The sequence below is a fragment of the Myotis lucifugus genome, unplaced genomic scaffold (genome assembly GCF_000147115.1).
Source record: "Myotis lucifugus unplaced genomic scaffold, Myoluc2.0 scaffold_146, whole genome shotgun sequence".
Lineage (NCBI taxonomy): Eukaryota > Metazoa > Chordata > Mammalia > Chiroptera > Vespertilionidae > Myotis > Myotis lucifugus.
In genome coordinates this window covers 145,150-172,747 of record NW_005871194.1, presented here as the reverse complement: position 1 = coordinate 172,747, position 27,598 = coordinate 145,150, and the positions used below count along the sequence as shown (strand labels likewise).

At 51.5% G+C, this 27,598-nt stretch overlaps 1 protein-coding gene and 1 non-coding gene across 4 annotated transcripts in view; one reads left to right on the top strand and one right to left on the bottom strand.

Annotated features, from left to right (window-relative positions):
* Positions 1 to 20,850, bottom strand: part of SLC39A11 (solute carrier family 39 member 11) — a 170,029-nt gene extending 149,179 nt beyond the window's left edge. For 2 of the 3 annotated variants that reach the window (XM_023759051.1, XM_023759052.1), the window contains exons 1-3: positions 18,562 to 18,651; positions 18,098 to 18,216; positions 13,374 to 13,412 (exon numbers count right to left, since the gene is read on the bottom strand). In XM_023759051.1, the coding sequence (XP_023614819.1) occupies positions 13,374 to 13,412; positions 18,098 to 18,216; positions 18,562 to 18,649 (246 nt within the window). In that variant the 5' untranslated portion in view covers positions 18,650 to 18,651. Of the gene's footprint in view, positions 1 to 13,373; positions 13,413 to 18,097; positions 18,217 to 18,561; positions 18,652 to 20,751 lie in introns of those variants that run through there. The other variant, XM_006094914.3, reaches the window with a different exon arrangement.
* Positions 20,851 to 24,317: 3,467 nt separating this feature from the next.
* Positions 24,318 to 24,531, top strand: LOC111827287. Its single transcript, XR_002830789.1, has one exon. It is a non-coding gene; the product is annotated as a small nucleolar RNA U3 (small nucleolar RNA).
* The last annotated feature ends 3,067 nt before the right edge of the window (positions 24,532 to 27,598 follow it).

Sequence of the window (27,598 nt, the reverse complement as noted above, 5' to 3'; positions counted from 1 at the left end):
AACACTCTCATTATTGCTGCGGAGCAGAGCTCTGCGTCCTGGCTCGGCTGCCCAGAGAAGGGCTCCTCTCCACAGAGAAGGCAGCACTCCCTCGGGGTGGGAGAGGGTGCAGTGAGGCCACGAAAACCCCTAGTTCCCTCCTGCACCCAGCCCTCCCCAGGCCAGAGACAGGCAGCCAGCGAGGCTCCTCCACCCATGATTACAGCTCCACGGCCTCCACGCTTGGCACCACGCTCACAGGGGCAGTGCAATGAATAGAAATCACAGGTTGGCACCTTCCCTCTGCGCTGCCCACACCCCCACCCGAGAACCACCGGGACGGGCTGCCTCCTCACTGCCCTGCCCTCGGCAAAACCCTCTTCATCCCTATACGTCACGTTCGTAAAAGGACACAGACTCCCTGCAACCCGGGAAGAAGATGGGAGCCTGAATTGGAAAGAGAATTTGTTATCCTTAAAAAAAAGTCAGTCACAGAGGTGCAGTGAAGAAACCCACACGACGCCGAGGCATGGAGTGCAAAGTGGCATTTCTACTGGCCCCATCCGAGCCCACAGCCCGGACGCACCCACTCTCAGGAGGGATCCCAGGGAGGTTGCGTGACTGTTCGCCGCAGGATGCCACCTCGCCCAACAGCTCATTCTTGCTTCCAGAACAGCACAGCCCTGGTACGGAGAGGAGTTTAGCCCAAAGCCTTTCCTCTCCGGAGACCAGGACACCTAGGACTGACCCGGGCCCAGGAAGGTTTTGCTTCTGGGCTGCTTTCAGAGAACAAATAAAGTTTTGCTGGGCCTTCGGATTCCTCCTCGGGCATTTAAGTCAGGAAACAGAATGGAAACCTACAGGGCCAGCGTTCCTCTCAGTGGATGGGAAGCTGAGGGTCAGGATGGCGAAGAGAGGAAGTGAGAGGCCGTGGAGGTGGCTTGTGCCTGCTGGCAGTGGCCACAATGAAGGAACAGGATTCTGGAAGGATGCCAGCAGGCGTCACCTCCGCAGATGCCAGGGCAGAGCCAGGCTATGTTGCAGGCTCCTCCCGGGATCTGGAGAGCATTTCCCCACCCACTGAATCTAGGTGGGCCTTGTCACTCTGGCCAATCAAGTGTGACAGAAGTGATTCTGTGTCAGCTTCAGGGTCCAGGCCTCCTGAGACCTTGCATTCCACAGTCATGTAAGGAAGCCTGCGCTCCACTACTGACCCGTGAGCCACCATATGGACGGAGGCCCAGCCAACAGGCAGCACCACGGCCCAGACCTGTGTGTGAGGCCCTCTAACAGCCTCCAGCCGAGGCGAGCTGCCAGATATCTGCAGCCTCATGAGTGACTGCAGAAGAACCTCCCAGCGGAGCCCAGCCAACCCAGAATCATAAGAAATGACCCATGGTTGTTGACGTAAGCCACTGAGTTTGGGGTGGTTTCTAACTGACACAGACGTATGGGGGATGTTAGCTGCATATTGGCTAGTGAATATCTATTCATCTCTTCCTCCACTGTTAGTCATGTTATCTAATAGGGGGTGGGACAGAGAGAGATAGTAGTCCAGACCTGACCAGTTAACATCACATTCCCATGGCAAAAAGGATTAGTATTCAGGGATGAGCACATAATCCAAGTCGGGCCAGTTACTCCCTGCCCGTGAAACTCAATTCCAAGATCGTCTGAACCACCACCAGTGGTCCGCGGAGCACTGGTTGGCGACCGCTGGTCTGAACTATGGAAGGAAGACCTCCTTCCTCCAGACTTGAGCCTGAGAGGATGGGATCAGCTATCTGAAGGTGGAGCCACACAGAAGAAGGAAGAGCTTATGAGACGGAGCAACCAGGCCCTGAGGACACCTCTACGTCTGCATATTTCAACTGAACTGGCTCTTCCATTCACTTTCTTCCTTAGGCCAGACTGAGTACATTTTTCAATCATCCATGAACCTGGCTGATGCAAAGAGATGGAAGAACAAAGGCTCGCCTCTGGCACAAAGCAGTGAGCAAACAAGAAGTCTGGATCCCTGGGGACCCCTACATTCCCAACCCCCATCTCTGGATTTCTTCTACCCAAGAAGAGGCTTTCTAATTTAAGCCTCTGTTTTCCTGGTCTCAGTTACTCTCAGCCAAGCCTAATCCTAAGCAGAGCAGCAGGAAACAACCACATCAGTATCACGAGCTGTAGGTACCAAGTTGCCATGGAGACCAACCACCCCAACACACAGATTCCGAAGTACTCAAATGAGAGAGGCCTGATGTAAACCTAAGACACTCCTCTGCCCCAACTCCCAGCCTCCCCATTTCTGGTAGAGTCCCCCCCCCCCCCCCCGGTCCATAAGCCAGGGGGGTGATGCCAAATTCTCCAACAGCCCCGGGGGAAGCAGCCCAGGAACATGGCACCCATGATGGAGTTAAACCTCTTTGGCTGCCCACACGATCAAAGGGCTGCCAATTCCTCTCAGTTCTCCAGCGGGAGTGTGATTTGCTCTCTCCCTTCCTAACTCCTCTGCCTCTCCCCAAGGTCAAGGCCTCTAACGAGTCAAGGCACCCCCTGAAGTAACACCTGGGCCTCCAGCCTGCCTCTCCACCATCAGCCCCCCCCCAACCCCCCCCCCCCACCCCGCACATTCCCAATGGCTGCACCACTTGCTACCCATGAAACTCGCTTCCTGGAAGTACAGCTCTGATCAAACACCTCCAGCATCCCCCCACTGATCTAGAGAACAAAACAGGAATGTTCTTCCATGGGACCCCAGGCTGTCCACACCCAGCCCCCAACAACGTCTCTGGCCTCTCCTCCCAACGAAACCAACTGCTGTTCCTTCAACAGCCCTGTATTCTCCACGCTTACGCTTCCATTTTGCGGTTCTTTCTGCCTATAGTTCATCTCCTTCCCCTCCCCCCTCCCCCCCGCCGACATCCTCAAAGTATCCTGTTCTTCCGACCTGAGCTTCATCCGTGACGAAGTCCTCTTTACTTCCCCACCTACAAGTATCCTCCCAGGGCCTGGTTCCCATCACCGTTTGCCCATCACCTTCTTACAACCACCTGCTGACCGGTCTCATGATTACAGGTGAATGCCCTACCTCAAGCCCCCTGTGGGGAGGGGCTATACCTTTCTTCTTTGCATACTCCCCACAATGCCCTGCACACAGTAGGTACTCACTGAATTGGCCTGAAGACAATTCTCTCCCTGCTCCCACATTCTGGGCAGGCGCTCTCCAAGGAAGAAAGCGTGGCTATTCTGCAAACAGAACACACATTTGGGCCATTTCTAAAACTGCACAGGTCCTTGACAAAGCTTTTTTTAAAAAATATATATATTTTTACTGATTTCAGAGAGGAAGGGAGAGGGAGAGAGAGATAGAAACATCAATGATGAGAGAGAATCATCGATGGACTGCCTCCTGCACGCCTCCCACTGGGGATGGAGCCCACAACCCGGGCATGTGCCCTGACTGGGAATCAAACTGAGACCGCCTAGTTCAGAGGTTGACATTCAACCACTGGGCCACGCTGGCCGGGGGACAAAGCTTTGATCCCTGGTTCTTCTCCCTCCCTGTGAGCAAGCCACGGCTGAAAGGCAAGAATATGCAAGCCCACGGCAGCCCTTCCACAAAGCACCTGTGTTAATAACATGCATAGATTCGCTCTTGTCACACAAAGGCTAAAGGACAAAACCTAACATATGTTAACTTTGATCCCTTGCATTTAGAATATCCTTCGAAAGAACGGATGCTCAGTAAATGCTTTTTAATGTCATTTGTACTAAGATGCCTGTGAGAAATCATGTCAGCTACCGTCTTAGTATTTAGATTGCAGCAGAAGGCATTTAGATTAGATATGTTTCTAACCACTAGCTAAACACTCAGTGAGGTTACCAAAAAGGAAAAAGAAAAGAAAGTGTGGCCGTAACTGGTTTGGCTCAGTGGATAGAGCATCGGCCTGTGAACTGAAGGGTCCCAGGTTAGATTCCGGTCAAGGGCATGTACCTTGGTTGCGGGCACATCCCCAGTAGGGGGTGTGCAGGAGGCAGCTGATCGATGTTTCTCTCTCATCGATGTTTCTAACTCTCTATACCTCTCCCTTCCTCTCTGTAAAAAATCAATAAAAATATATTTTAAAAAAAAAGAAAAAAGAAAGTGTGAAGTCTTGTTTCCCCAAGTCGTTAGGAACAAGCTACACTCCCACCGTCTGTCTGGACTTGGTGAGCCCCCCCTCGCCTGACGGCAGAGGGACGCCTGCGAGGACTCCCAGAGGCCCCGCCAGCCCTGAGACGTTTCAGACACAGCGTGTGATCCAGCGAGGACGGTGCTGAATTTAAACTCAAGCGCAAGTGCTCCAAGACGTAGAGACCCTGCCTCCTGCCCTTCGTCTGCAGGCACAGGGAGCCCAGAGGGGGACCCCGGGTTCCCAGCGGGCAGCCAGCTGGGATCACCTGACCAACTGGGAAATGAACCTGACAGAACTAAACTGCCCCTCGCCCCCAGGCTGCTATCAAAATCAATCGGCCGTGGGAGCCACGTACATGGGGGCTGGCCAGGGGGGCTGGCAGCAGATAGGCTGTAGCTGGAGAAGAGGCAGCAGCCTCCCCTTGGGCTCCTCCGTGCAAGTCCCAAGGCCCATCCTCCGCGTCGTGTTCCTCTAACCCTGACCCCAGCCCTACATAGTGGTCATTTGGGTTCTCAGCCCCAGAGCCCCATGGACCCTGTTTTTCCCAAACACTAGCTCACCCTTTATTAAGCCACAGTCTTCACTTGAAGAAGGATTCTCATGCTGCAATGACCTGGGAAATCTAGAAACTACTCAAGCCTCGCCCCAGCCCCGGATATCCTGACGTACTTAGTCCAGGGTGTGTTGGGGCGCTGGGCTTTTTCAATTGTTCCAGGGGATCCCAATGTGCAGCCAGGGTGTCGAACCACTGCATCCGAAGGAAGAGGGCTTCCCGAAGCCAGAGCGCCCTTAAACCAAACTGCAAAGGATGCTCAGCCAAGCGAGCTCACCGCGCTAGGCCGGGGTGCTAATGACAGCTGCAACCTCGGGTCTGGTTGGAGCTCGGAAACCCAGTCTCATTTCACAATCTCACATGGCACCTGGGCCACCTGTCTCGACACAGTGTGCCTCCTGGGACAAGGAGAATGGAGTGACGGTGACCACACAACCCACCACACTTCCCTGCAAAGCCAGGCCCACGCCGGCAAAGGGGGAGCAGCGGCATCCAAGTCATGAGTGAAGGCCGGGCCGCCCTGTGGGAGGACTGAGGACCCACCGCCAAGCCAGGCCCCCAGGAAATCACCTCCTTGGGAACCCCCGACATTCCACAGAGATTCCGAGACCTCCAGCCGGGGCCTCGAGGTCACAGGCTGTTCACGCTGCCACCAGGCCTCAGAAAACCCTGCCATAGACCACATCTGGGGTTCGCAAACTTCTGGAAAAGGCTAGAAAGTAAGTAACGTAGGCTTTGTGGGCAACACAGTCCTATTGTAGCTACTTAACTCTGCCGCTGTAACAGAAAGGCAGCCACAGACAATATGGAAACAAATGGCAAGGGTGGGTTCCAATAAAGCTCTACAGGCACCCCCCACCCCCACCCCCATCCTCAGGGAGACATCCAAGACCCCCAGCGGACACCTGGAACCTCGAATGGTCCACACATGCTACGTTTTTCCTACACATACAAACCTATAATGAAGTTTAACTTATAAATTAGGCATAGGAGATGAGCAATAACAACTACTAATAAAACGGAACAATTATAACAACTTGTTGGAATAAAAGTTATGTGAATGTGGTCCCTTGGTTTGGGGGGGGGACTCCTGCTGATGTCTTCGTAGAGGCTCTGTGCTTTCTGGTGCAGCACGCGGCCATCAATCGAACACGTCTTCTGTTCCTGTCTTGCCCCACAAATTTAATGCCTTTTCCATCTTCACTAAGCACTTACCATGCCCTGTGGCTGTAATGTCTGCAGTTTGAGCTGAGCCAGCAAAACCCACCCAAAGTTCTTCACAATTTCACGGATGGAAGACTGGTTCTCACTGTCGATCTCAGCAACCTCAGCACCCACTCCTGTTCTTTCCTTATGAAGCCCAGAGCTCTCCCCTCCTCACCAAGAGGACGCACTTTCCGGCTTCTCTTTGGCGTATCTGAGCGCCAGCATCACTGCGCCTGTGCTTTGGGGCCGTGACCGAGTAAAATAGGGTGACTCGCACCCAAGCACTGCGATACCTCAACAGTCGATCCGAGCACCCAGGTGGCCACTCGGTGACTAACAGGCAGGGAGCACCTGAAGCGTGGAGACGCGGGACCAAGGGAGGACTCACGTCCCGAGCGGGATGGAGCCGATGTGAGATTTCATCACGTTACTCAGAACGGCATGCAATTTAAAACTTATGAATTGTTTCCTTCCAGAATTTTCCGTGTAATATTTCCAGGCTGCGGTTGACTGAAACAGTGGAAAATGGAACTGTGGATAAGGAGACCCTACTGTATTTGCAAAAAACAGGTGGGGCCAGATGTGGACCACTTGAGGGTGGATCACTAGATCGGACTGAAAACGGCTCCTAGCACTTCCTCAAATCCTCAGCACTCACACAGCGCCTGGCATACAGCAGGTTCTCATCAACCGCTGAATGAATGAAAAATGTGCCAATCATCTTAAAAGCATATCTATTAAACATCTCCCTGTTCCTACAGAGAGAGGTTACTGTGATTCGGGGCTCTCGCGCCTTTGACTACTTAATCTCTAGGCCCTTTGTAACCTCCTGCTCTTCACCTACAGACACTCCCACCTCTTTCTCCTTCATGAAAACAAGGCAGGGAAGAGGAGCGGACACAGCCAAGGAGAATGCCCCGGCCCGATCTACACGGCAGGCCAGGCCTGGAAGGAGAGGCAGACGGAAGGAAGGGGAGGCAGGCTTCCAGTCTGGGGGTGAAGGCAGCCTGAGGATGCACAAGGCGAAGAAGGGGAGCGCACGGGGAAGGCCCGTCCCAGGGCCTCAGGGCACATCACCCGGATGCTCGGTGGAGACAAGAGAGCACACGCCAGCTCTTCCGCCAAGACAAATGCTGTTTTTCCATCAATGGGGACATGGGGACAGAGGGTGAGCTGTGTCATTTCCTTCCCCTGCGCAGTTTATAATGACATTGGAAATCTGAAGCATGAAATTAGAAAGAGAAAAATACAATAATAAAATAATAGTCATCTGTCTCCTGCATGGTTTTCATCCCTTTCTCCTAGCTCCCTCTCTCCCTCACCACCAGATCTTGCAACAAGACTGCCTTCCACCCAGCGCGGAGCCCGCGGTCAGGACGCACATGGAGGGAAGGTCCTCGTCTCGCTGGCACATGTTGCCAGGGGACAGAGCTGTCACCACGCCGCTCCTGTGCTCACAAGAACTACTAGTGTTTGGGTGCCAGGAGCGCTGGGCCAAGTCAGGCGTGTCTCCTACGATGTGCTCAGTGTCCCCTGCCAGTGCCTACCATGGTTGGAGGACATTCATCTTAGCTTAGACAGTTTCCCACTGGAACCTGGCTATTAGAGACCTTAACAAATAAAAGGCCACAGCATACAGCCTTAGGGGTTCCAACCCTCGATTACGGAGCATTTAAAGTGTCAGTTTCCTCGTCTTGCAGCATCATTATGCAGGAAGCAAAGGTGGCAGAAGTGGCAGGTGCCCCTTCACCACTGTGCCATGAGGCCTGGAGCAAGGCGGTGACAGTCCCGCCGAGTGAAGGCCCCTCCCCACACGGCCTTCACGCACCTGGTCGCACTGAGCTTGTCACATGACAGCCCCGGGGACTGGTAGCTCCAGGTCCCACCCAGCTAATCCTGGTCCACCGCCCCAGCCCACACTGAATGCCCACTGACAGGGCAGCCTTGCCCTAAAACACACAAGCACCGCCTCCCAGGCCATTGCATCCCAGTGCAGAACAAGAAATGTGCAGAGAGCAGAATCCAGGAGGCCCTGGGAGGTGATCTTGGGGCCCTTTGCCTCTCTCAGCCTTACAGAGAGGAAAATCCTGGCTCAGAAACAGAACCAGTTTAGCACCCTCCTTCCCCACCGTCCTGGTACTCAGGCTGTGGCCCGGCCCATGTCAGTGTGTCCAAAAGACCTCACATTCAAAACCTCCATTAGGCCAGCCAGCGTGGCTCAGTGGCTGAGCGTCAACCGATAAACCAGGAGGTCACGGTTTGATTCCAGGTCAGGGCACATGTCCGGGTTGCGAACTGGATCCCCAGCGTGGGGTGTGCAGGAGGCAGCCGATCAGTGATTCTCTCTCATCATTGATGTTTCTCTCTCTCTCTCTCTCTCTCTCTCTCCCTCTCCCTTTCTCTCTGAAATCAATTTTTTAAAAAATTTGTTTTTAAAATAGGGGGAGCTCTACAGTCAGACTGTGGGTTGAAATCCCAGCTCTGCTCAGTATGTAATCCTGAACCATTTATTAATAGTAACTGTGCCTCAGTTTCCTCATTTGCGGAATGGGGGAACATAATCGCACCTGGTATGCACCTCATAGAGCTGCTATGAACATTAAACGAGATGATCACAGTGCTTGCCAGAGCACCTTGTACAGAGTGAGGACTCGATAAACAATATCAGTTATCATCGTCATCTCAACTCTCCTTCAAGGCTGCATTGCTGGGGGACTCTAATAGGGAATAATGACCATCCTGCTTCTTTCTAATGGTAGCATCCCTCCCCACTAATTCCAGGCCTCAGGCAAAAATCAGGCCAGACCCAGGCACTGGGAAGAAAAAGACAGTGATTACTAGAGACTTGGACGGTGATTTAAGGAGTCAGGAGACAAACAAGCAAATGGATTTTAAGGACAGTCATTTAAGGAGGACTGTTCATGCTTCCAAGGTCCTGCTGATGCAAAAAACAAACAAACTGTAAAGCATATTGTTAAGCTCATTTAAAACACACAGGACGCTTATGCCAGGAATTTCTCTCACCGAAACCCTTGCTTCAGGGCACAGGTAAATATTGTGTAAGTATGTCACTGCAGCATCATATTAGATAGATATGTCAATGCACATACAACACATACATAAATGCATGCACAACTGACCACAGAAACATGTCACACCTGTGCAAGGTGCCATGGGACCCCAGACAACTGACCGATGGCTGGTTTTCCCTTTTCCGAGATATTTACTCTAGGGCCTAGAGCAGGGGTGGGCAGCCCCTGGCACGCATGCCAAACATGGCACACCAGTAACTTTTGCTGGCACGCGAAACCCTCTCTTATAATCTTCCATTTACAATTTTTTTCTTAATGTCAACTTTTTTATTTTTCAGATAAATTCAGTGTAGGTGCATCTTAGATAAATAAATAATTTTACATAACAAGTTATCTTAAAGACCATAGACATGGATTGACCAGAGAGGGGAAGAGCAATTTCTATGCCTCTGCCTTAACTCTCCCTGCCTTCCTAGATCCGACCAGTGTTTTGGTTTCATCCACATACGCTTGTGAATCTTTGTTCTCAGTGATGAATTTTGTTAAGTCTCGTAATAGGAGTAGCCTGACGGATGAAAGTAGTAGCTCGTGCATATCTCTGAAGGTCACGAAATATAAACCTGATGTAAAATCTCTGTCATCAGTGATGCAGCAGCAAAAGTCCCACTGATAATATCAAACGGAGTCATAAAGCTTTCTGTCGGACTATCAGTGTACATGTATACATTAAAAAACAAATGTACTTTTCATCATCATATACTGTGTTTTTGGCGCTCGAATAAATTTTATTATTTCTTCAAGGTTCTTCACATACGTACACCTTAAGAGATATCAAGTAGATGTAACATGTTCTCAAAAAATTAGGGTTGGCACGGAGAAGAATTTTGAGTCAGAGATTCTGCTGGTTTTGGCACGCACTCACAAAAAGGTTGCCCACCCCTGGCCTAGAGTCTAGGTGTCTCAGCTGTGCTGAGGACGCAGCGTCCTTCAGATCCGGGCACTGAGCTGTCCCAACGCTTTGTAAGTGAGCAATAAAAATTCTCCAAGGAGCATGCTCGGGGTTAGCACTGCTGACCTCTGGGAAGCGAAGGGGCTTCCTCCTCCCCCTCCTTCTCCTCCTCCTTTTTTTAAACTTGGAAAACACCTGAATTTTTAGACATTCCACAGTGTGACTAGAGATGATACATCAAAATTCTCTCGACCAGGGTTCCTCAGCTTGGCACACTGACACTTGGAGCTGGATGATTCTTAGAGGGGGGGGGGGGGGGGAGATCCTGTGTATCAGGGGGTGTTCAGCAGCATTCCTGGCCTCTACCCACTGGACGCCAGTTGTGACAACCCAACATGCCAACTGTCCCCTGGGGAGCAACATGGCCCCTGGTGGAGAACCACTGTTCTGCCCAACAGATTAGCTACATTAAACACATGATTCCATGATGAGCACACGCGGTCATTACAGCTCGGGCCACCTGGGCCCCGTCGCCTTTCCGAGCTCGGGAAGCATTTATGAGAACCCACGCCCATCACCAGGGCCTCTGAGGCTTCCCGAGTCCGACCCCAGCTGCCTCCACATCGCCCTCCGCCTTTCCTCTGTGCACCTGGTGACCTGCCAGGGCTCCTCTGTGCGACTAGCTCACATTCAAGGTCAATTTAGAAAAAGAAATGACTCCTATTCTGATTTTTTTAAACACAGAAATAACTTTCAGAATCTCTCTTTTTTTTTTTTTTCCCTACCAACTACTTTAAAAATCAGAAGTAAAACTGTTTTAGCCCTGGCCGGGTGGCTCGTTTGGTTGGAGCATCGTCCCATACACCCAAAGGTGGCAGGTTCAATCCCCGATCAGGGCACGCATGGGAGACAACTGATGTTTCTCTTTCACATCGATGTTTCTCTCTCTCTCTCTCCTTCCTCTCTCTAAACATCTCCTCAGGTGAGGGTTGGAGAAGAAAAAAAAAAGTAAAACCTTTTTAGATGCTCACAGTTAAGTGAACACAGTAATACACTGGTCTGACGATGGTTTTAAGGAAGTTACATCTTAAGTGTTTGAGCTTAATTGCTCCCGAATTCATTCCTCCATGTCCTGAAGACAAATGCTCTCTGGTTTTGTCTCTTTGTCTCCTTCTGTTTTATGTCTTTGGCCACGAGAACCTTAGAGCACCTTCTGGCCTAAAAGAGCGAAGCAGAACAGGACCCCTGGGTGCCTGGGCACAAGCATGAAGACAGCACAGAGCAGAGACTGTCTGTGTGGCCCCTACAAGGATGCTGACACTCTAGGTACCCCCATCACTCACTTGAAATTGACATTTAAAAGGCTTTCATCTGTGTTTATGGAGTTGCAAAGGACATCATTTCTGGCGCATAAATATTGGTGTGTTTACACAGAACTGTTTGACCAGCCATTCATCTGTATCTAAACAGCACCAGGACTTGACCCCCACTGTGATCCCCCTAAAAATTCCTACCAGCGGAGCTGTGCGCTTATGTTCCTCGCGAGTTCCTGTCCGTGGGTTCTACTCTACACACACCGGATGCACAGGCGGCCTCTTCAAAAGTCAGAAAATCTGTGTCATTCCTTCTCCTCTGGCTTGGATTTAATTACAATTCCCCACAGACTTTTACCCTCGAGCAATTCAGATTTTAGGCTAGAGAGTCTATTATTGAGGTCTTTATCACACCTCCCTTCAATATATTTATATACATTTCAATTCCATTTGTTAAAATTTCCTGTGAGCCTTAGGGCTCTAGCTGCTTAAGTAACGATTTCCTGGATTGAGTTACCATTACAACCATTAGAGGACAGATTCATAACAACAATATAATACATGATTTATCATCGTTAAAGTAAAATATGCTTGGAAATGCACATTTTCACGGATGAGACTGTTTTCTTGGGGTTTTTTTCAACTGTTCCTCTACACGTGGATAAATACTAAGTAGTCGTTCTCTAAGAAAACAGTGAGGCATCAATTTATTTCTAGTTTTCTTTGTCTTGTCTTTTATTTAACAGAAGATGGGGAAAGTAGATATTTTGTTATAATAATGTCATTTTGTTCTCTGCACTCCTTCCAAGTTACAGCCCCAAATCTCATTGTGGCCCATCATGGACATTGCCTCTAAGGGCCTCTCTGCTAACAATTGGATTAGACTCACATCAAAGGGCAGGGCGGCCGAGGAACTGCGCCAGGACCCGCGGGCAGTGATTGGCGATAGCATCCCGCACCTTCTCCTCACCGACACTCAGGGTCCCTCTGCTCCTGTGTGGAGACTGTGCTACCCAGACACACGGAAATCAGGCCAGAACGTGTCTTTCTTTTGTAAAATGGAAGAGGGCGACTGAGCAAGGGGCCTGGGAAAGGAGCGCCAGCCATCAGTCAGGGCCTCTCTGGCCGGGCAGCTCTGAGAAAGAGGACAAAACCGGGAGCCGAGGACCCGGATCTGACTCTGTTAAAACAGGAGGAAGGACTACATCCCGATCAACCAAAGGAAAAACCCCGGTCACACACCTAGTGATGGGACTCACGGCCGGAATACACAGCACCGCCATGGCATGCTCAGACCCGAAATCGGAATCCCAATTCATCCAGCCTCCGGGTCTCACTCGGGGCTCGCAGGAGATGTGGGCTGGGTGTTGGATTATAGTAGGAATTATGGTGAATGCCATGGTGACTGTGCTTACAAAAAGGCAGCCTGGCCGGCGTGGCTCAGTGGTTGAGTGTGTCGACCTATGAACCAGGAGGTCACGGTTTGATTCCCAGTCAGGGCACATGCCTGGGTTGTGGGCTCGATCCCCAGTAGGGGTTGTGCAGGAGGCAGCCAATCAATGATTCCCTCATCAGTGTCGTTTCTATCTCTCTCTCCCTCTCCCTTCCTCTATGAAATCAATAAAAATATATATTTTTCAAAAATACAAGGCATTCTGGGCGTGCTGAATTTACAGGTGCCATTACTTGTCTGGGATTCGCTGTTACAAACTATTCCAACCTCACAAGAAAGTTGGGAGAAGACAGATGAAAGAGATCAGCAAAATGTCAATAATGACTGAAGGCGGCTGGCGGGTACCTGGCGCGCATAGAACTCTCTGCACTTTTCTACATGTTTGAAGATGTCTATGTCAAAAGGTCTTTTACAGGGAAGAGGAGGAGAGAAAGAGAAGTTGAATTAGTGCCCACAAAGCCCTGTGCTAGGCCCTTCCCAAATGTTATCTTGTTTTACAAGTTCTCCGCCAGCTGCCCAACAAGCTCCTTTCGCTGTCTAAAGAGAGGCGGGGCCTTAAATACACGGGAATAAACCGGGTCGGTGATAAAAGGGAGCCCCTAGCACCCGGACACCAGAGATGCATCCTGGTCACATGGGGAGAGACCGGAAAAACCCGTCAGCAGAGAAATGTCAGAGTAAACGCGCCTCAGTTTACATTCCTCCTATAACATGCCACTTACCCCTGCAGCGAAGCCAAGACTTCCATCTAGGATCCGCCTCTGCAAATGAAAACAGGACGTTTCAGTTTCTAAGGGATAATTCCTCGGACGACCGGGAACCATAACCCCTGAGAGAGCCGCGTGAATGAAGACCGGCCCACACCTGGATCAAATCCTCCTGAATACGAGCCTTTATAAAATGGGCCAAAAATCAGCTGGGGGGAATGTTTAACCTCCCATCCATCCCACAGCCAATCAGAGTCTTCTTCCAGGGCGGCCCACCTGCACTGGCCCACGTGCTGCCTCTTCCTTTCTCTGTGAATTATGACTGTGGGCCTTTAGTGAGCCGCTGGCCTCCAAGATAGAAATTGGCAAGTGTTGGCAAGGAGCATGCAGACCAAACAAAACCCTCCCAGGCTGCCGGTGGGGGTGCACACTGGCACAGCCGCTGGAGGTGACCGCAGGCACACCCTGTGACCCAGCGGTGCCACTCCTGAGCCACTGCCTAACAGGAACACACACTCAGGTCACCAAGCACGTGTACAGAAATGCTCCTGGCAGCACTGTTTGTGAGAGCCGGAAACTAGAAACTACCCAAGTGGGTACATCATTAGGATACAGTCACACAACAGAATACCATACGGCAATGAGAACACACACAAAATATATATGGATGGAGTGCACAGTCAGTCAGGGACGGCCAGGACACTGGGAAATAAATGGGGTGAAATCAGCCAGACACCAAGAGTGCATACTCCGTACTGTATTTTTCCAATTGTAAGACACCCCCCACTTTTCCAACCCAAAATTAAGAAATCAATATTTTAAACATTTTTCGGGTTTTCCTCTTAAGGCCTTTTTCTTTTTTGGCATCTTAAGGAGTTGTTCTTCCTGTTTTCTCCACTGTCTGATCATATGCTCAGTGGGAGGAGGTCCAAATTGTCTCTCTGCAGCTCTATTTCCAAGCTCTCTTGCACAGCTGAGTACATTCAGTTTGAATTTTGCAGAGTAAGACAATTGCTTACCGGTGTTTATCTTTTTATTTTTTGACATCTTTATGAGCTCAGAATGCTCCGGTCCCTGTTGCATTTGCACACTCTCCATCTCCACCTTCAATTATGGCATCAGCTGACGTCGGTAACAATAAGGCACATGATTGGAGGAAGCCTGTTTGACAAGGTATGGGCAGCTACGCACCCACACAGCTCCCTCCTCGGCTGACTTCTGTGTATAAGACGCCCCTAGATTTTTAGTCTAATGATTTTAGAAAAAAATAGCATCTTATACACTGAAAAAATACGGTATGTGACCACTCCGTTTATATAATGTAGCAAAACAGAGAAAACAACTCTGCTGTTGGAGGCCAGGAGAGGGATTGCCTTTCACTGGAGGTTGGGGTGTAGGTCGTGATTGAAGGGGAACCTTGCCCTAGCTGGTTTGGCTCAATGGATAGAGCATCAGCCCGCAGACTGAAGGGTCCGGGGTTCGATTCCGATCAAGGGCACATACTTCGGTTGCAGTTTGATCCCCAGCCCTGACCAATCAATGTGTCTCTCTCACATCAACGTTTCTCTCTCTCTGTCTCTCCCTCTGCCTTCCACTCTCTCTAAAAATCAATGAAAAAATATTCTCAGGTGAGGATTAACAAAAAAAGAAAAAGAGTGGCCTAAATTAGGGATAGAATCTACAGCCATGTGAACACCTTACAGGCATGTTGAGGTGTTACTTATCCGACCCAGAAGGTTCCCATCAGGACTGGGTAACAAGAGCCGTCTGGCCGGTCATCTCCAGCCACGAGCAGCCTCGTCCCCGCTCTGGGTGACTATGGGGTGGATGGAAGGCTTTGACCCCGGTGAGCATACAAACAACATTCTTCACTGTAGGCAGCTCCATGACATGAACCAAGTTCATCTAACCAACTCATGTGATCAAGCCAGACAGATCTAATGAAGAAGTTAGGGAAACAGACACAACAAAGAAGCCAGGGAAACGCATCCTAGCAGCATTCATCTGGATCTTCAAAGGAGAAACATTGCACCTTTTTAAAGTCAATAAACCTGTTATTCCACTTTTAGATATTTATTTCAAGGAACTAATCACATGTGCTCAAAGATTTGTGTTCATCATAAGACTCTTCCTAAAAGCAAGGAAGAAAGGCCATAACCCAACGGCCGGGCAGTTGAGGACTGGGTAAATGAATCGCAGTACATCTTTATAACAGGATACTACATGGCCATTTAAAGTAATCAAAATAATGAAAGTCATCAAAGAAACATTTAGGGATATGAGGGATGCTTACGATGTCAAATGAGGGAAGCTGGTTATGAAACATTATATACAATTTGATCCCTGTTCATTAAAGAAAATAGACACGTATATTACTTAAGCATACTCTAATACAATTGAACATATCTGAGCAAATATGCTTTTTCTTTCTACGAAGTAGGATGAGAAACTTCCTAAAGTATTTCTTTAAGCTTTTCTATATTTGACAAGTTTTCTAGAATTAAAACATTATTTTTTTTTAAGTCAGGAAAACAAATGCTGAGTGAAGCTACACTGATGGTAACAGAGGCTGGTGTCTGAGTGTCTCCTCTCTCAAGTGATCCTCACCGCACCCCCATGTCAGTTGAGTGAAAACAGGGGTTTGTGCAGGAGGACGGAGTGTACCCTGTGGACTCACACCTATTGTGGCCTTTGTCTCCCCAGGCCGTGCCCCTCCCCACTCTCACGCACCCTCCTGTGCAGAAGGGTTAGCAGAGCCCACCCGAGCCTGCACCCTCCATCTCCTAACCCTAAGGGTGGGTCACGGTGCCTGCTTCCTCCTGCAACTCTGAGATTCTGAGAGTAGCGGTGGCCAGTGCCCAATAAGAACCTGAGTCTGCCCGGCCGGCATGGCTCAGTGGTTAAGCATCGACCTATGAACCAGGAGGTCACGGTTCAGATTCCAGGTCAGGACACATGCCCAGGTTGCAGGCTCCATCCCCAGGAGGGGGTGTGCAGGAGGCAGCTGATCAATGATTCTCTCATGTCACTGATGTTTCTATCTCTCCCTTCCTCTCTGCAATCAATAAAAATACGTATGTTTTTTAAAAGGAACCCGAGTCTCTAATGGGCGTCCCTGGATAGACATGGAAATGGTCCTGGGGAAGGGCCACCGCGGGGCAGGGCGGCAGGAGCCTGGGCTCGCAGGTCTCCAGAGTCTGCCTGTCTTTCCTCGCTGAGCCTGCCGTGTGTCCTTGCACTGTCAGGAGCGTTAGCCACGGGGACAACCACATGCTGAGTCCTGTGGGTCCTCCCAGTGAGTCAGCGGACGAGTGGGTGGTCTCGGGGGACGGCCTGTATGCCTCCGCACAGGGAAAGGGCTCAGCAATTCCTCCTCCTGACCAGCTCCAAAGGGGAAGGGGCCCTCTGGGATGGCTCCCCACTTCTGAAGAGCCCCACTTGCCACACGGGGCTGCGAGGTCCTACTCATCACAGTGCTGCCTTTAACTCGGATCCTGATGGTCAGCTAGACCCAGTGAGAGCATCTCAGGCCTCAGCTTCTCAAAGCAAAAGAAACTGGTAGAGGTGACAACCTGGGCTGTTCTGCCCCAGGGAGCCCAGGAGCAGGACCGGGAGGGGTCAGGTAACCTGGTACCCTGTCCTCTGGCCCCTGGCGGCTCCCATTCCGGGACTGGCTTTCGAATGTTTCACTACCTGTGGACAGTAACCTGGGAGCCAGACTGTGTGCTGGCCTCCAGCCCACCCGCTGGGGAGGGAGGAGGTGCAGGGGGAGGTCTGATCTTATCGCTGACATGGATACCTGCTGAACTGGTCTCTAACACCATGACTCGCTCGCCAACTTCCCAGACACGGTTTAGTTTCCAGATCCGCCTCACAGCGTGTTTAACTAGATCTGAAATCACTGACGCCTTAGCACGCCTACAATTTCGAAGATTGCCGTCATCAAGTGATCCGTGGATGGCGCTGGGCTAGGGGATGGAGGGAGCAGAGGGTTGAAGAAGAGGAAGGAATTCAGGCCCAGGAGGTGGGCATGGGCTGGGGAGGAGAGAGGTGGGGCATGTGGAATGGGGGAGAGGGGGAGTGGGTTCTGGGTGAGGGTGCGGTGAAAGGGGTATGTGTGGAGGGGTAGGAGTGTGGGAGGGAGAGAAGATAAGGGGAGGGACAGATGTGAAGGTACAGGGGTGCATGAGTGGGTGGGGCATAAGGCTGAGTAAAAACAGGTGGGAGTGGGTGGACAGGCGTGGGGTCTGTAGGCCCACGGTGAGGAGGGTCTGAGTGTATTTATCCCAAAGCGGGGGCGGAGGGAATGAGGAGGCCTGGATTTGGAGTGAGAGAGGGGGGGACAGATACCCTTCCTCTCCCCACCGTCTCTCCAATCATCCCAGCGAACTCAAGGCCACAGGGCAGGGCAGTTACCCCTCCCCCACCCCCCTACTGTTCTTCAGCGCGCACTGCCACCTGCACCAGGCCTGGGAGGAACTGATGGAGGACAGAAACCGGGCAGGGGCTCCAGGAGGCTGAATCCCTGGCCTCTCGCTCCCCACTCCCTGGAGTCAGGGGGGAGAAGCAAGTGATCAGGGACACCTGCTCTCCAGGCCTGGGAGCGACAAGGAGGGCAAATGAGAGGAGAGAACAGCATCACCCACAACCAGAGGCGTGGCCACCCCGCTGTGCGGGCGCAGGTGCTCCAGAGCCTGCTGAGTCCCATGAACTTCCAGAACCCAAACAGGACGACTCACCTGCCCACTAGAGAATATGAACACCAGAGCCGCCCCGGCGGCCGTCAGCCCCCAGGTGAAGAGGGTCCCCAGCAAGGCCTGGAACACAGCGCTGTGGCCTCGGAGCATGCTGGATACGGCTGTGTGCAGAGGAGCGAGAGGGTCAGTGCCCGCAGTGCCCGCGGTCCCTTTGGGTGACTCGCACGTGTTCTGAGTTCTGACCCCCTCCGCCTGAGCTGGCGTGTCTGGGCTGGTGTATGCACCTGTCCACCACGCATCCCTCCGTGAAATCATCTAACTCTGGAAGCAGAGATGTGGGGACACTGAGGAGACCATGAACGAGGTGACGACACTGGGAAACAGTTCCCGAGAAGCTCCAAGAATGTGGATTATGAGCTGGAGGAAGGGAGGGTCTGAGGGCGGCCTGCCCTCCCATTCTGCCTGTTCCTCCTGCCCTTGCAATCTAATCAAGGTGCATGTATTACTATCCAGCTCCCGGGAAGTCCGGGCCCCAGGCGTGGGGTCTGTAGGCCCATGGTGAGGCGGGTCGGAGTGTGTCTTGATTAGAATCATCAGTTCTCTCTTCTCCAAATACAGGTGACTAGCTCAGGTTCCTTCTAGAAAGTCATCCACTAAGCCCTGATCCAACCTTCCACAGCTCCCGTGGCCTGCCAAGGACACACTCCCCTGACTGACCTTCAACAAGCCCACAGACAATTCAAGCCTGTGTTTCCAACACCCGTATGCCCTGCGTGGGCACCAGCTCAGCTGAATTATTGATGGCACCTGGGACAAGCCCCCGTGGTCCTGCCCCAAGTCTCTCTTCACACGGTTCCTTCCCAGAATCCCTTCTTTCCCAACCTCCAGCCATCGCATCCAGGGTACCTTCTGTGGCCCACCTACTGCCAACTTCGATTCCACGCTTGCCAATCCTCCACTCCCGTCCCTGCACGCATCTTTGGTGCCTCCTTCATCTTTCACATCATTAACTGCCTAAGAATAGGAACGATGCTTTTCCACAGTTGGCACCCCGTACATACTAGTAAGGCTCTCTGGCACCCGGAAAATGCTTGCCGAATTACTTACGGCACCGTGGACAAGCTTATCTAAACAGGACCCTCAGTGAGGACCAGGAAAGGGAGCCATCAGTGACATGGCCCCCAGCCAACTGCCGAAGCTGCAGTTACACCACTGCCCACCGAGGGACAGAGGGAAGGACCATCCGTGCTTGCGTTTGCTCTGGGAGCCTCCTCTGGACTTGAGCGTGTGTCAGTCCCCGCTCTGCGATGACAGGGAACTGGCCTCTCGCTGCGGAAAGTTACGGGGCGGAGGAACCCACGTGCTGAAAAGCCCTGTGTTCTGCACACAAACATCGGGGCCCAGGGCCGCCTCTCAAAGGGCCCATTCAGCTCCTCCCTGGTCTTCCAGCTCCCACAGGGCTGGGCTCGGCCCCACGGGGCTCAGCTGCCAGGCCCGGCAACCCTGGGCCAAAGACGCTGCCTCTCTCTACTGACCCTGGCAGGAAACTCTGACGGAGGGTGTAAGGGGCCCATGGGCCACGGGGCTCAGCAGCATAACCAGGACTCAACCCCAGGAAGGCTGTGGGTCCAGGGGAGCCCAGTGAGCCCAGGTGAGGAAACCGGGGCCAGGAAACGGCCAAGTCAGTCGGCACCTATAGATTCAGACTGTGTCCCCGCAGCCCAAACAGAACTCAGGATAACGACTGACCAAACAAAGAAAAAGAAACTGGAACAACTTCAAGACCCAGAGTTCAGGAAGTGATTCCCCTGCCCCGGGAGGCCTGGCCAGGCCCGCGGAGAGTCCCAGGGGAACAAAGACTTTCTCCAGCAGGTAGACCAGTAACACTGTGGGGACAGGGCGTGTCCGCGCCCGGCACCTCAACAGCAGCTTCCACAATGGGGCTCCGTCTTCCTGGGAGCTGGATGCTAAGTCATGACCCTTGATTAGACTGCAAGGGGGGTATTCTCTGCTCACCCCAACTTTAAAGGTGCCCACACCACCCCAGGGGTGCGCACTCTCCTACAGTCAGAGTTAGGGGTGGGCTGATGGGGATTTCTTTCTTTTCTCTCCTTGTTGTTGCCCTGCTTCTGAGAGTCGAGAGTCGGCTGCAAGATGCTGGCCACGCTGCAGAGGTGGAAGGGCACTTAGGGGAAGTGCACACAGCGCCGGACCCCGCAGGGGGGTCCACAGAAGTGACTGGGGCTGGGGCTGCTGTGACTGGAACGGTGTGGTCGGCAGGGCCGCTGACCCCGGGGAGTGGGTTGGAAATGCACAATCCCAGGCCGGCTGCACCTGAACCAGAGTCCCGGTCAAGTTCAGGAGGCGCACTGACCCCCAGGGCCGGTGAAGGGGGCCAGAGCAGCGGAATCACAGCCACCTGGGCTCCCAGGACCGCAGGGGCCCCACTGGCTGCAGGGTCCCCGCCGTGAAGCTGGGTGAGGGGGGGTCCTGGAGAAGGGAGGCAGGTCCACACCCTCCAGCCGGCCCCCCTCTCCCTCCTCTGCCACCTGCCGACGCCGCCGGCTTCCCTCCAGGCCCCTCCGGTCCCCAGGGCACTCCCTTCCCAACTCCGCGGGGCCTGCCAAGTCCCACGCGCCGGCCCGATGGCCCCGGCCCCCGCCCGCCGGCGCCGAAGGAGAGAAAAGCCGACTCACTAGGCTGCCCTCTCACGCCCCCACTCCACTGCCATCAGCCCCGCTGCGGCTCGCCGGCTCCACCGCCGAAGTCACTTCCTGCTTCCCTCCCGCACACGTGTCCCCGCCGCAGGCCCCGCCCCGCGGCCGTGACTGGCAGGTCCCGCCGGAAGAATAAATTCTCTGGTTCACAGCCTCCTGCGGGCTCGGGAACAGGTCGGGCGGGTAGAGCAGAGCCTGAGGCCAAGCGCCTGGAGCGTTCCGCAGTACAAGCCACTGCAGTCTTATCGGAAGCCACAGAATCCCAAGGAAACAGACTCTGGAACGTCCCTGACATCATGCCCTGAGGGAGCGGATCAAACGTGTTGGGGAGGGTCTGGGGGTGGGGGTGCAGGAGGGGATGGGGGGGCGGGGGAGGCTGGAATCTCCCACCATCAGCATCATTCTCTAGGTCTCTGGCCCTCAAACCACAGCTCCCAGCAGAGTCACCAGAAGGATGTCAAAATGCAGAAAGCTAGCCCCACCGGCGTGGCTCAGTGGTTGAGCATCGACCTATGAACCAGAAGGTCACAGTTAGATTCCCGGTCAGGGCACATACCCCAGTTGTGGGCTTGATCCCCAGTAGGGGGCTTGCAGGAGGGAGCTGATCAATGATTCTCTCTCATCATTGATGTTTCTCTCTCTCTCTCTCTCCCTCTCCCTTCCTCTCTGAAATCAATAAAAAGACATTAAAAAAAGAACAAACACACAGAAAGCTAGCACCCTGAGAGGTTCCGGTTCTGGAAGTGTGGGTGCGGCCCGAGGCTTTCTGTTCTGAACTAGGGTCACTCTGAGAACCAGGGCCCAGGTCAAGAGCGTTGCTCTCTGAGCCTTCTATAAAAAGACCAAAGGGCACCGCTGCTGGATTTAGCCAAAAATTAAAACAGGATGCTTGGTTAAATTTGCATTTCAGATCAACAACAAACAATGTTTTCGTGTCAGTATGTGCTGTGCAGTATTTGGGACACACTGTGCTAAAAAACATGTCATATTTGCTGTTCATGAGAAATTCGGATTGAGTGTGACATCCTGTGTTTTCTCTGACGACCCTGCCAGTGGGTAACGTGGGCGGAAGTATGGCCCCTGATCACAGTGGCCATGACCGGAGGGTCCAATAGGAGCAGGCCTCTTTTGCCCAGTCACTCACACTGATGATGGCACCACATCCATATACTGTGTCCGGATGATGGCGTGGTGACCGTCAGACCTGGGAGAGAGCCAGACCGGCTGTGCTGGTCAGCTGTGGCTGCCGTGAGAAAGTTCTGTAGTGTATAAGCTACCCAGTCTGCAGATTTTGGTACTGCCAGTCCCGGGAGGGACACAGCAGACACCTGCTGGGGGAGCCTAGGATTTGGGAAGGAGGAATCCCAATTCCTAGTGGGAAGGAGCAACTAGGCAAGAAGAAAGCAGGGCCCCCTCAGGAATCAGAAACCAGCCGGCCAGTACCTGAGGTTTCCGGTTTTCCAGGGGCCTATGAAATGATTAAAACAATAAAAAATATTGTATCTTGGACTAAAAAAAAAAAGCTGTAGCAATTTAAATTAATAAATGTTTAACTCAATGCCTATTAAACCTTGTTAATTGTTGACTTTGGTATTCATAAAAATTTAATTATGTTCGGAAAACAATCTGAGGCTTAGCTTTTCTCACTTCGAGAGAACTCCTTACTATGCATAATAATGGCCAAGAAACCCAGCCAATCGTAAATTAAACAAGCTTAGAGCCAAATCATTTCAAAAGCGAAATTATTAAAATCTGATTATTTTTATGGGAGGAGGGAAGGACTGGATGTGGCACGAGAGAGTGTTTTAACATGCTTGGTGCACGCCGGGGTGAGATCTCCAAAAAGCAGGGGTTCTTTAGGGGCCTTCAACGATCTGAAGAGGCCCCAGGGAACACGGAAGGAGGCAGGCTTCCTCTCACCGGGAACCCACGGAGGGCAGGATGGTGGGGAGGGAAGCCCCCTCAAGCACAGAAGAGAAGGCAGGGAGGTGGTCCCTCAACCGTCTATGGTCAAAAAGAGGAGACCTCAAGGCTCTCCAGACCCCCCTCAGACTAAGCTGGGTGACAAGACCAGGACTGGGAATGTGGCTGCTGTAATGAGTTCATCTGATTAGTCCTGTGTAGTTGATTGAATGGTGGCCCCAAAAAAGATCCTAACCCCTGACACCTATGGATGTGTCCTTACTTGGGGAAAGGGTCTTTATGGGTGTAATTAAAGATCTTGAGATGAGATCTCCCTGGGCTAGCAGTACCTAAGTCCTATGGCACATGGACTTGTAAAAAAGAGAAGGGGAGAAGGCAGGACACAGCACAGGAGGCCATGTGAAGACAGAGGCAGAGATGGAAGTGATGGGGCCACAAGGCAAGGAATGATTGGAGCTGGAATAGACAGGGAAGGATTCTTCCTTAGAGGAGAGAGAGAGAGAAAGAGAGAGAGAGAGAGAGAGAGAGAGAGAGAGAGAGAAAGGCAGGCAAGAGGGAGGGAGGAAGCCATCTCTCTGTGCTAATGGGAACTATCTCAACCTAACAGGCAATTCAGCTCATGAAACCCGACAACCAGGGGTCTGTGCTGCCTGTCACTACTTGAGCCAACTAAGCAGAGACAAGGTTGAATCATATATGAGCGTTTATTCCAATCCTGCCGGCCGTACGGGAGAGCGGCAGGTCATCCACAGAAATCTGCTCCCCTCCCCATAATCCAGCTGCTTATATTGGGTAGAAGGACACAGATTACATGGGAAAGTAAGTATTACAGGCATGGGGAAGTAAGCCAGGTATAATGATTACGGGTTACAGGCAACGTGGGTTTGGGGCGGGGGCAGGGAGACCTGCAAGAGAGGATAATACAGAAAGCGTCACACGCAAACAATCATTTACCTAATTTAACGGCATGATGGAGTCTCCAAATCGCAGGGTGCCCTCTGAGCTTGCTAATGGGGTTGGCCCGTCAGGGTGATTTCCCAGGGATATGCCTAATACAACGACTTAAAAGATGGGGGGAAAGATATTGATCACTCTAACGCTGCACAAAAGGATAATTCAACAAATTACAGAACATAAATACAGTGGGCTTCACGCAGGGCATCAAAATGATAAATACCCTCACAGCATAGGAAATACCAGTATTAATGATACTGTATTTTGTGGAAAAAGCAATAAACAAAATGTCATTTGTTATTACAATGGTAAAAAAATGCATGTTACAGAAGACTGAAAGGGAATTCTAGAAGTTAAAGCAGTTGAGACATGGGATGATGAGAGTGTAGAGGTTTTTCCCTTTCTATAATATTATGTCCCTTTCATAATTTTAAAGTATGCTAATGAGGTGTAAAAGAAGGTGAATATAGAAAACAAGGCTCATTGGGCTGAAGTAAAAAGACCTCAAGTCAGTATTGGAACTCCTGACTCTCAGCCCAAGATTCTCAGTTAACAAAAGAAAGGCCCAAGTATATATATGGGTAAAATAGCACCATGTTAGAAAAACTCGCCATCACCCTAATATGTGTGGCTTTCGTTCACTCTGGAAACGCCCACAGTACTGTGTTAAGGCTATACTTTCAGGGATCATTTCTATAGTTCGTTACTAGAGAAGTTTCTCTGATTGTGTAGAGCACCGAAAACCATGAGGAGGAGGCACAGTGTTCTCTCCTGAGCATGAAGCTGGCTCTTGGTGTTGCTTCTGCAACTGTCACTTGCCATTGATGATCGTTCTTGTCTTCCTTTGGGAGGGCAAGAGGGAGAGGACGCAGTCTGAGTGGTTTCTTTAAAAAAAGAAAAAGAAAAAAAGAAATGCCCACCCTCGCCAGTTTGGCTCAGTGAATAGAGCATCGGCCTGCAGACCAAAGGGTCCCGGATTCAATTCCGGTCAGGGGCATGTACCTCGGTTGCTGGCTCATGCCTGGCCTGGGCCCTGGTTAGGTCTCGTGCAGGAGGCAACCAATCAATGTGTTTCTCTCATATTGATATTTATTTCTCTCTATCTTTCCCTCTCTCTTCCACTCTCCCTAAAAATCAATGGAAAAATATCCTCGGATGAGGATTAACAAAAAAAAGTAAAAAATAAAAATAAAAGAGATGCTGTGCTTATATCCAGAGCCACTTGGATGTTTCAAACACCCGGCTCTTTAGAAAGCCAGGTTCCCTTAAAAATTTCCACGATTTGTTTTAATCAATCACTTCCCCAGCATTTGCTTCACCTCATTAGCTCTTCCACAGGCCAGCTGCAGAATGAGGTACGCAGTCTCCTTATCACAGGAACCAAAGCCCTAAGGAAGGGCCCTGCCTCCCCCACCCCCAGCCCCCGCCCCCAGGAGCCACAGGGCCTGCCTGTCACGTCGCTTGCCTCCCAGTTTCATAGACAGATGGTTGGCGGGGCTTTGATTCAGACAGAACATCTGAGCCCTGAGATGCCCACAGATGTGTGTGCCCCCATCACCTACCAGAACGTCTCAAATGCTCCCCAGATACAGCCCGGGAACCACAGGTCCTCCTCGTCCTGTCAGCCCCAGAAAAATACAAAATACAGGGCCCTGGACACCGACCCAGCTGCCGTCACGGGGACACCTGACAGGTGGACTTCGGAATGTTGTCTCCCAAGGTGCCTGCTGGGGTTGAGAGGACGTGCCTCGTTCTTCCAGAACCTTCTATAGCCGTGGGGAAGCACTATGACTTGTTAATACTAAAATCTGCTTTGTATTCATTTTAACAAGCATCAGTTATCTAATAAGTAATCATCTCTCTGCTCACTATAAGTCACCTATTATTATTTCTCTAATAATGATATTTGTCCAAAAAAATCGTTTGCGTGTTTTCAAATAAACTATGTTAAGTGCGAATTAATTCTTGGCCCTGGTCAGGTAGCCCAGTTGGTTAGAGCGTCGTCCCCCTATGTCAAGGTTGTGGGTTCGATCCCCAGTCAGGGCGCACACAAGAATCAACCAATGAATGAATAAATAAGTGGAACAACAGATCAGAGTTTCTCTCTCTCCCCTTTCCTCTCTCTCTCTCTCTAAATACCAATCAATAAATAAAAGAATTAATTGTTCTCCCCATTTTTAATCATCAAAGACATGCGCATGTAAGTACCAACCAGAGCTCCGGATCAACACGAGCCGCCAGCCACCGACCCAAGAGGCTGGCACTCCCACTCCGGCCCAGAGCAAAGAAGCTGGACTGAATCTGCCTTTGCCTCGTTTGTTCTTGGGAACATTAGCAAATGATGAACACACTACCAGGCGGTCCCTCCAGCTCAGGAACCCCAAGCTGGGACTCCGGCTGCAGGGGGTGGAGCATAAGAGAAACACACAGCCCTTGGCTCGGAGAAACCAGGAAAGCAATAATGTCAATACATCACGCAAACCAGGTAGCTGTGTGAGTAGCTCCCAACCCTGCCCGTTGCCGTTCTAACAGGGACGCGAATTAGGTTTTCCAACCTAAAGGGAATTGTAACAAATGTGTGCGCTCCCTCTGGTGAGTAGAAGAGACAGTAAATATTTGTCAAACAAATGAGTGGTGACCTAGGTTTTTTTGAGACTTACTTTTTGCAGGGCACATTCCCAGACAAGACTTCTGGCACGTGATCTCACAAAAACCCCTAAACGCAGAAGTGACGGACGAAGTAAGTGCAGCTGCTGCCCCAGGAGGCTGCTGAGCCTGGGGTGACAGGGCTGGAGGGGGTTCTGGGGAGGAGCTCGCTCTAAGATGGTCTCCCTTCTAAAGTACTTATTCATTCTCTTCTCTCCAAGTGGCTTCCCCGTGTTTGAAACTTTGTCGGGCCAGATGGGTGACTACACAATTGGAAACCAGGGCCACTCGGATTCGATGCAGAAGTCCGAGAGCAGAGAGCGTTGAGGGCTGGAGGAGTGGAGGGGTCGGGAAGGCAGAGAGGAAAGGAGAGGGCTTTCTTGACAGAGAAACCATTCAAGCAAAGGCCCAGGGGCAGAAATTAACCAGGAGTGTCCGGCCAAGCTCATGGGAACGGGCCAAGCCATGTGGTGGAAGGTTAGACAGTGAGCTCTACTCTGACTCCCCAGCAAACCCCATCTACACAGACCTTCCGTCTAGCACGCTGCCCTTTACTGTATAAAATCCGGGGCCTTTTAAAGAAAAGATCCATGTATATTCGTCACCCACTGAGAATACAAGCTCCTTAAGAGAGGTCAATGGGGGCAAATGGAGACATATGTAATACTTGCAACAATAAAGAATTTTTTTGAAAATGAGTGTAGAAATACCTCAGGCTTTTTGTCTATCAATTACAAAACGTATCTCCTCGAGGGCAAAAACCTGGAGAACTCTACCAGCCAGAAATCCCTGAAAGCTGCAGAGCTGCACGGCCTGCTCAGAGGAGGGGTGCCCCTGGGGTCGGTGGCTACAGGGAGGGGAGGAGGAAAGTGGGGAGGTGGAGGGACCTCTGGCAGGGATATAGGTACCAGCCAAGGATGAGACACACACACAATGTGCCCCGCTATCAGGCCGTGAGGTTTCCTGGCTTCATATCTGCCTCTCTCCCCAGAACAGGAGAGAAACCAAAGCATGAAATAAAAAGTCTTCTTTCAGTCCCCAACGCGATGTGCTCAGAGCCTTCCTCATGAAAGGCCCAGCCAGGCCCTTCCCCTGGGTGACCAACCGTCCTGGTTTCAAAAGCCCAAGGGGTGCCAGAACTGGTTTGGCTCAGTGGATAGAGCATCAGCCTGCGGACTGAAAGGTCCCAGGTTCGATTCCAGTCAAGGGCATGTACCTGGGTTGTGGGCACATCCCCAGTAGGAGATGTGCAGGAGGCAGCTGATCGATGTTTCTCTCTCATCAATGTTTCTAACTCTCTATC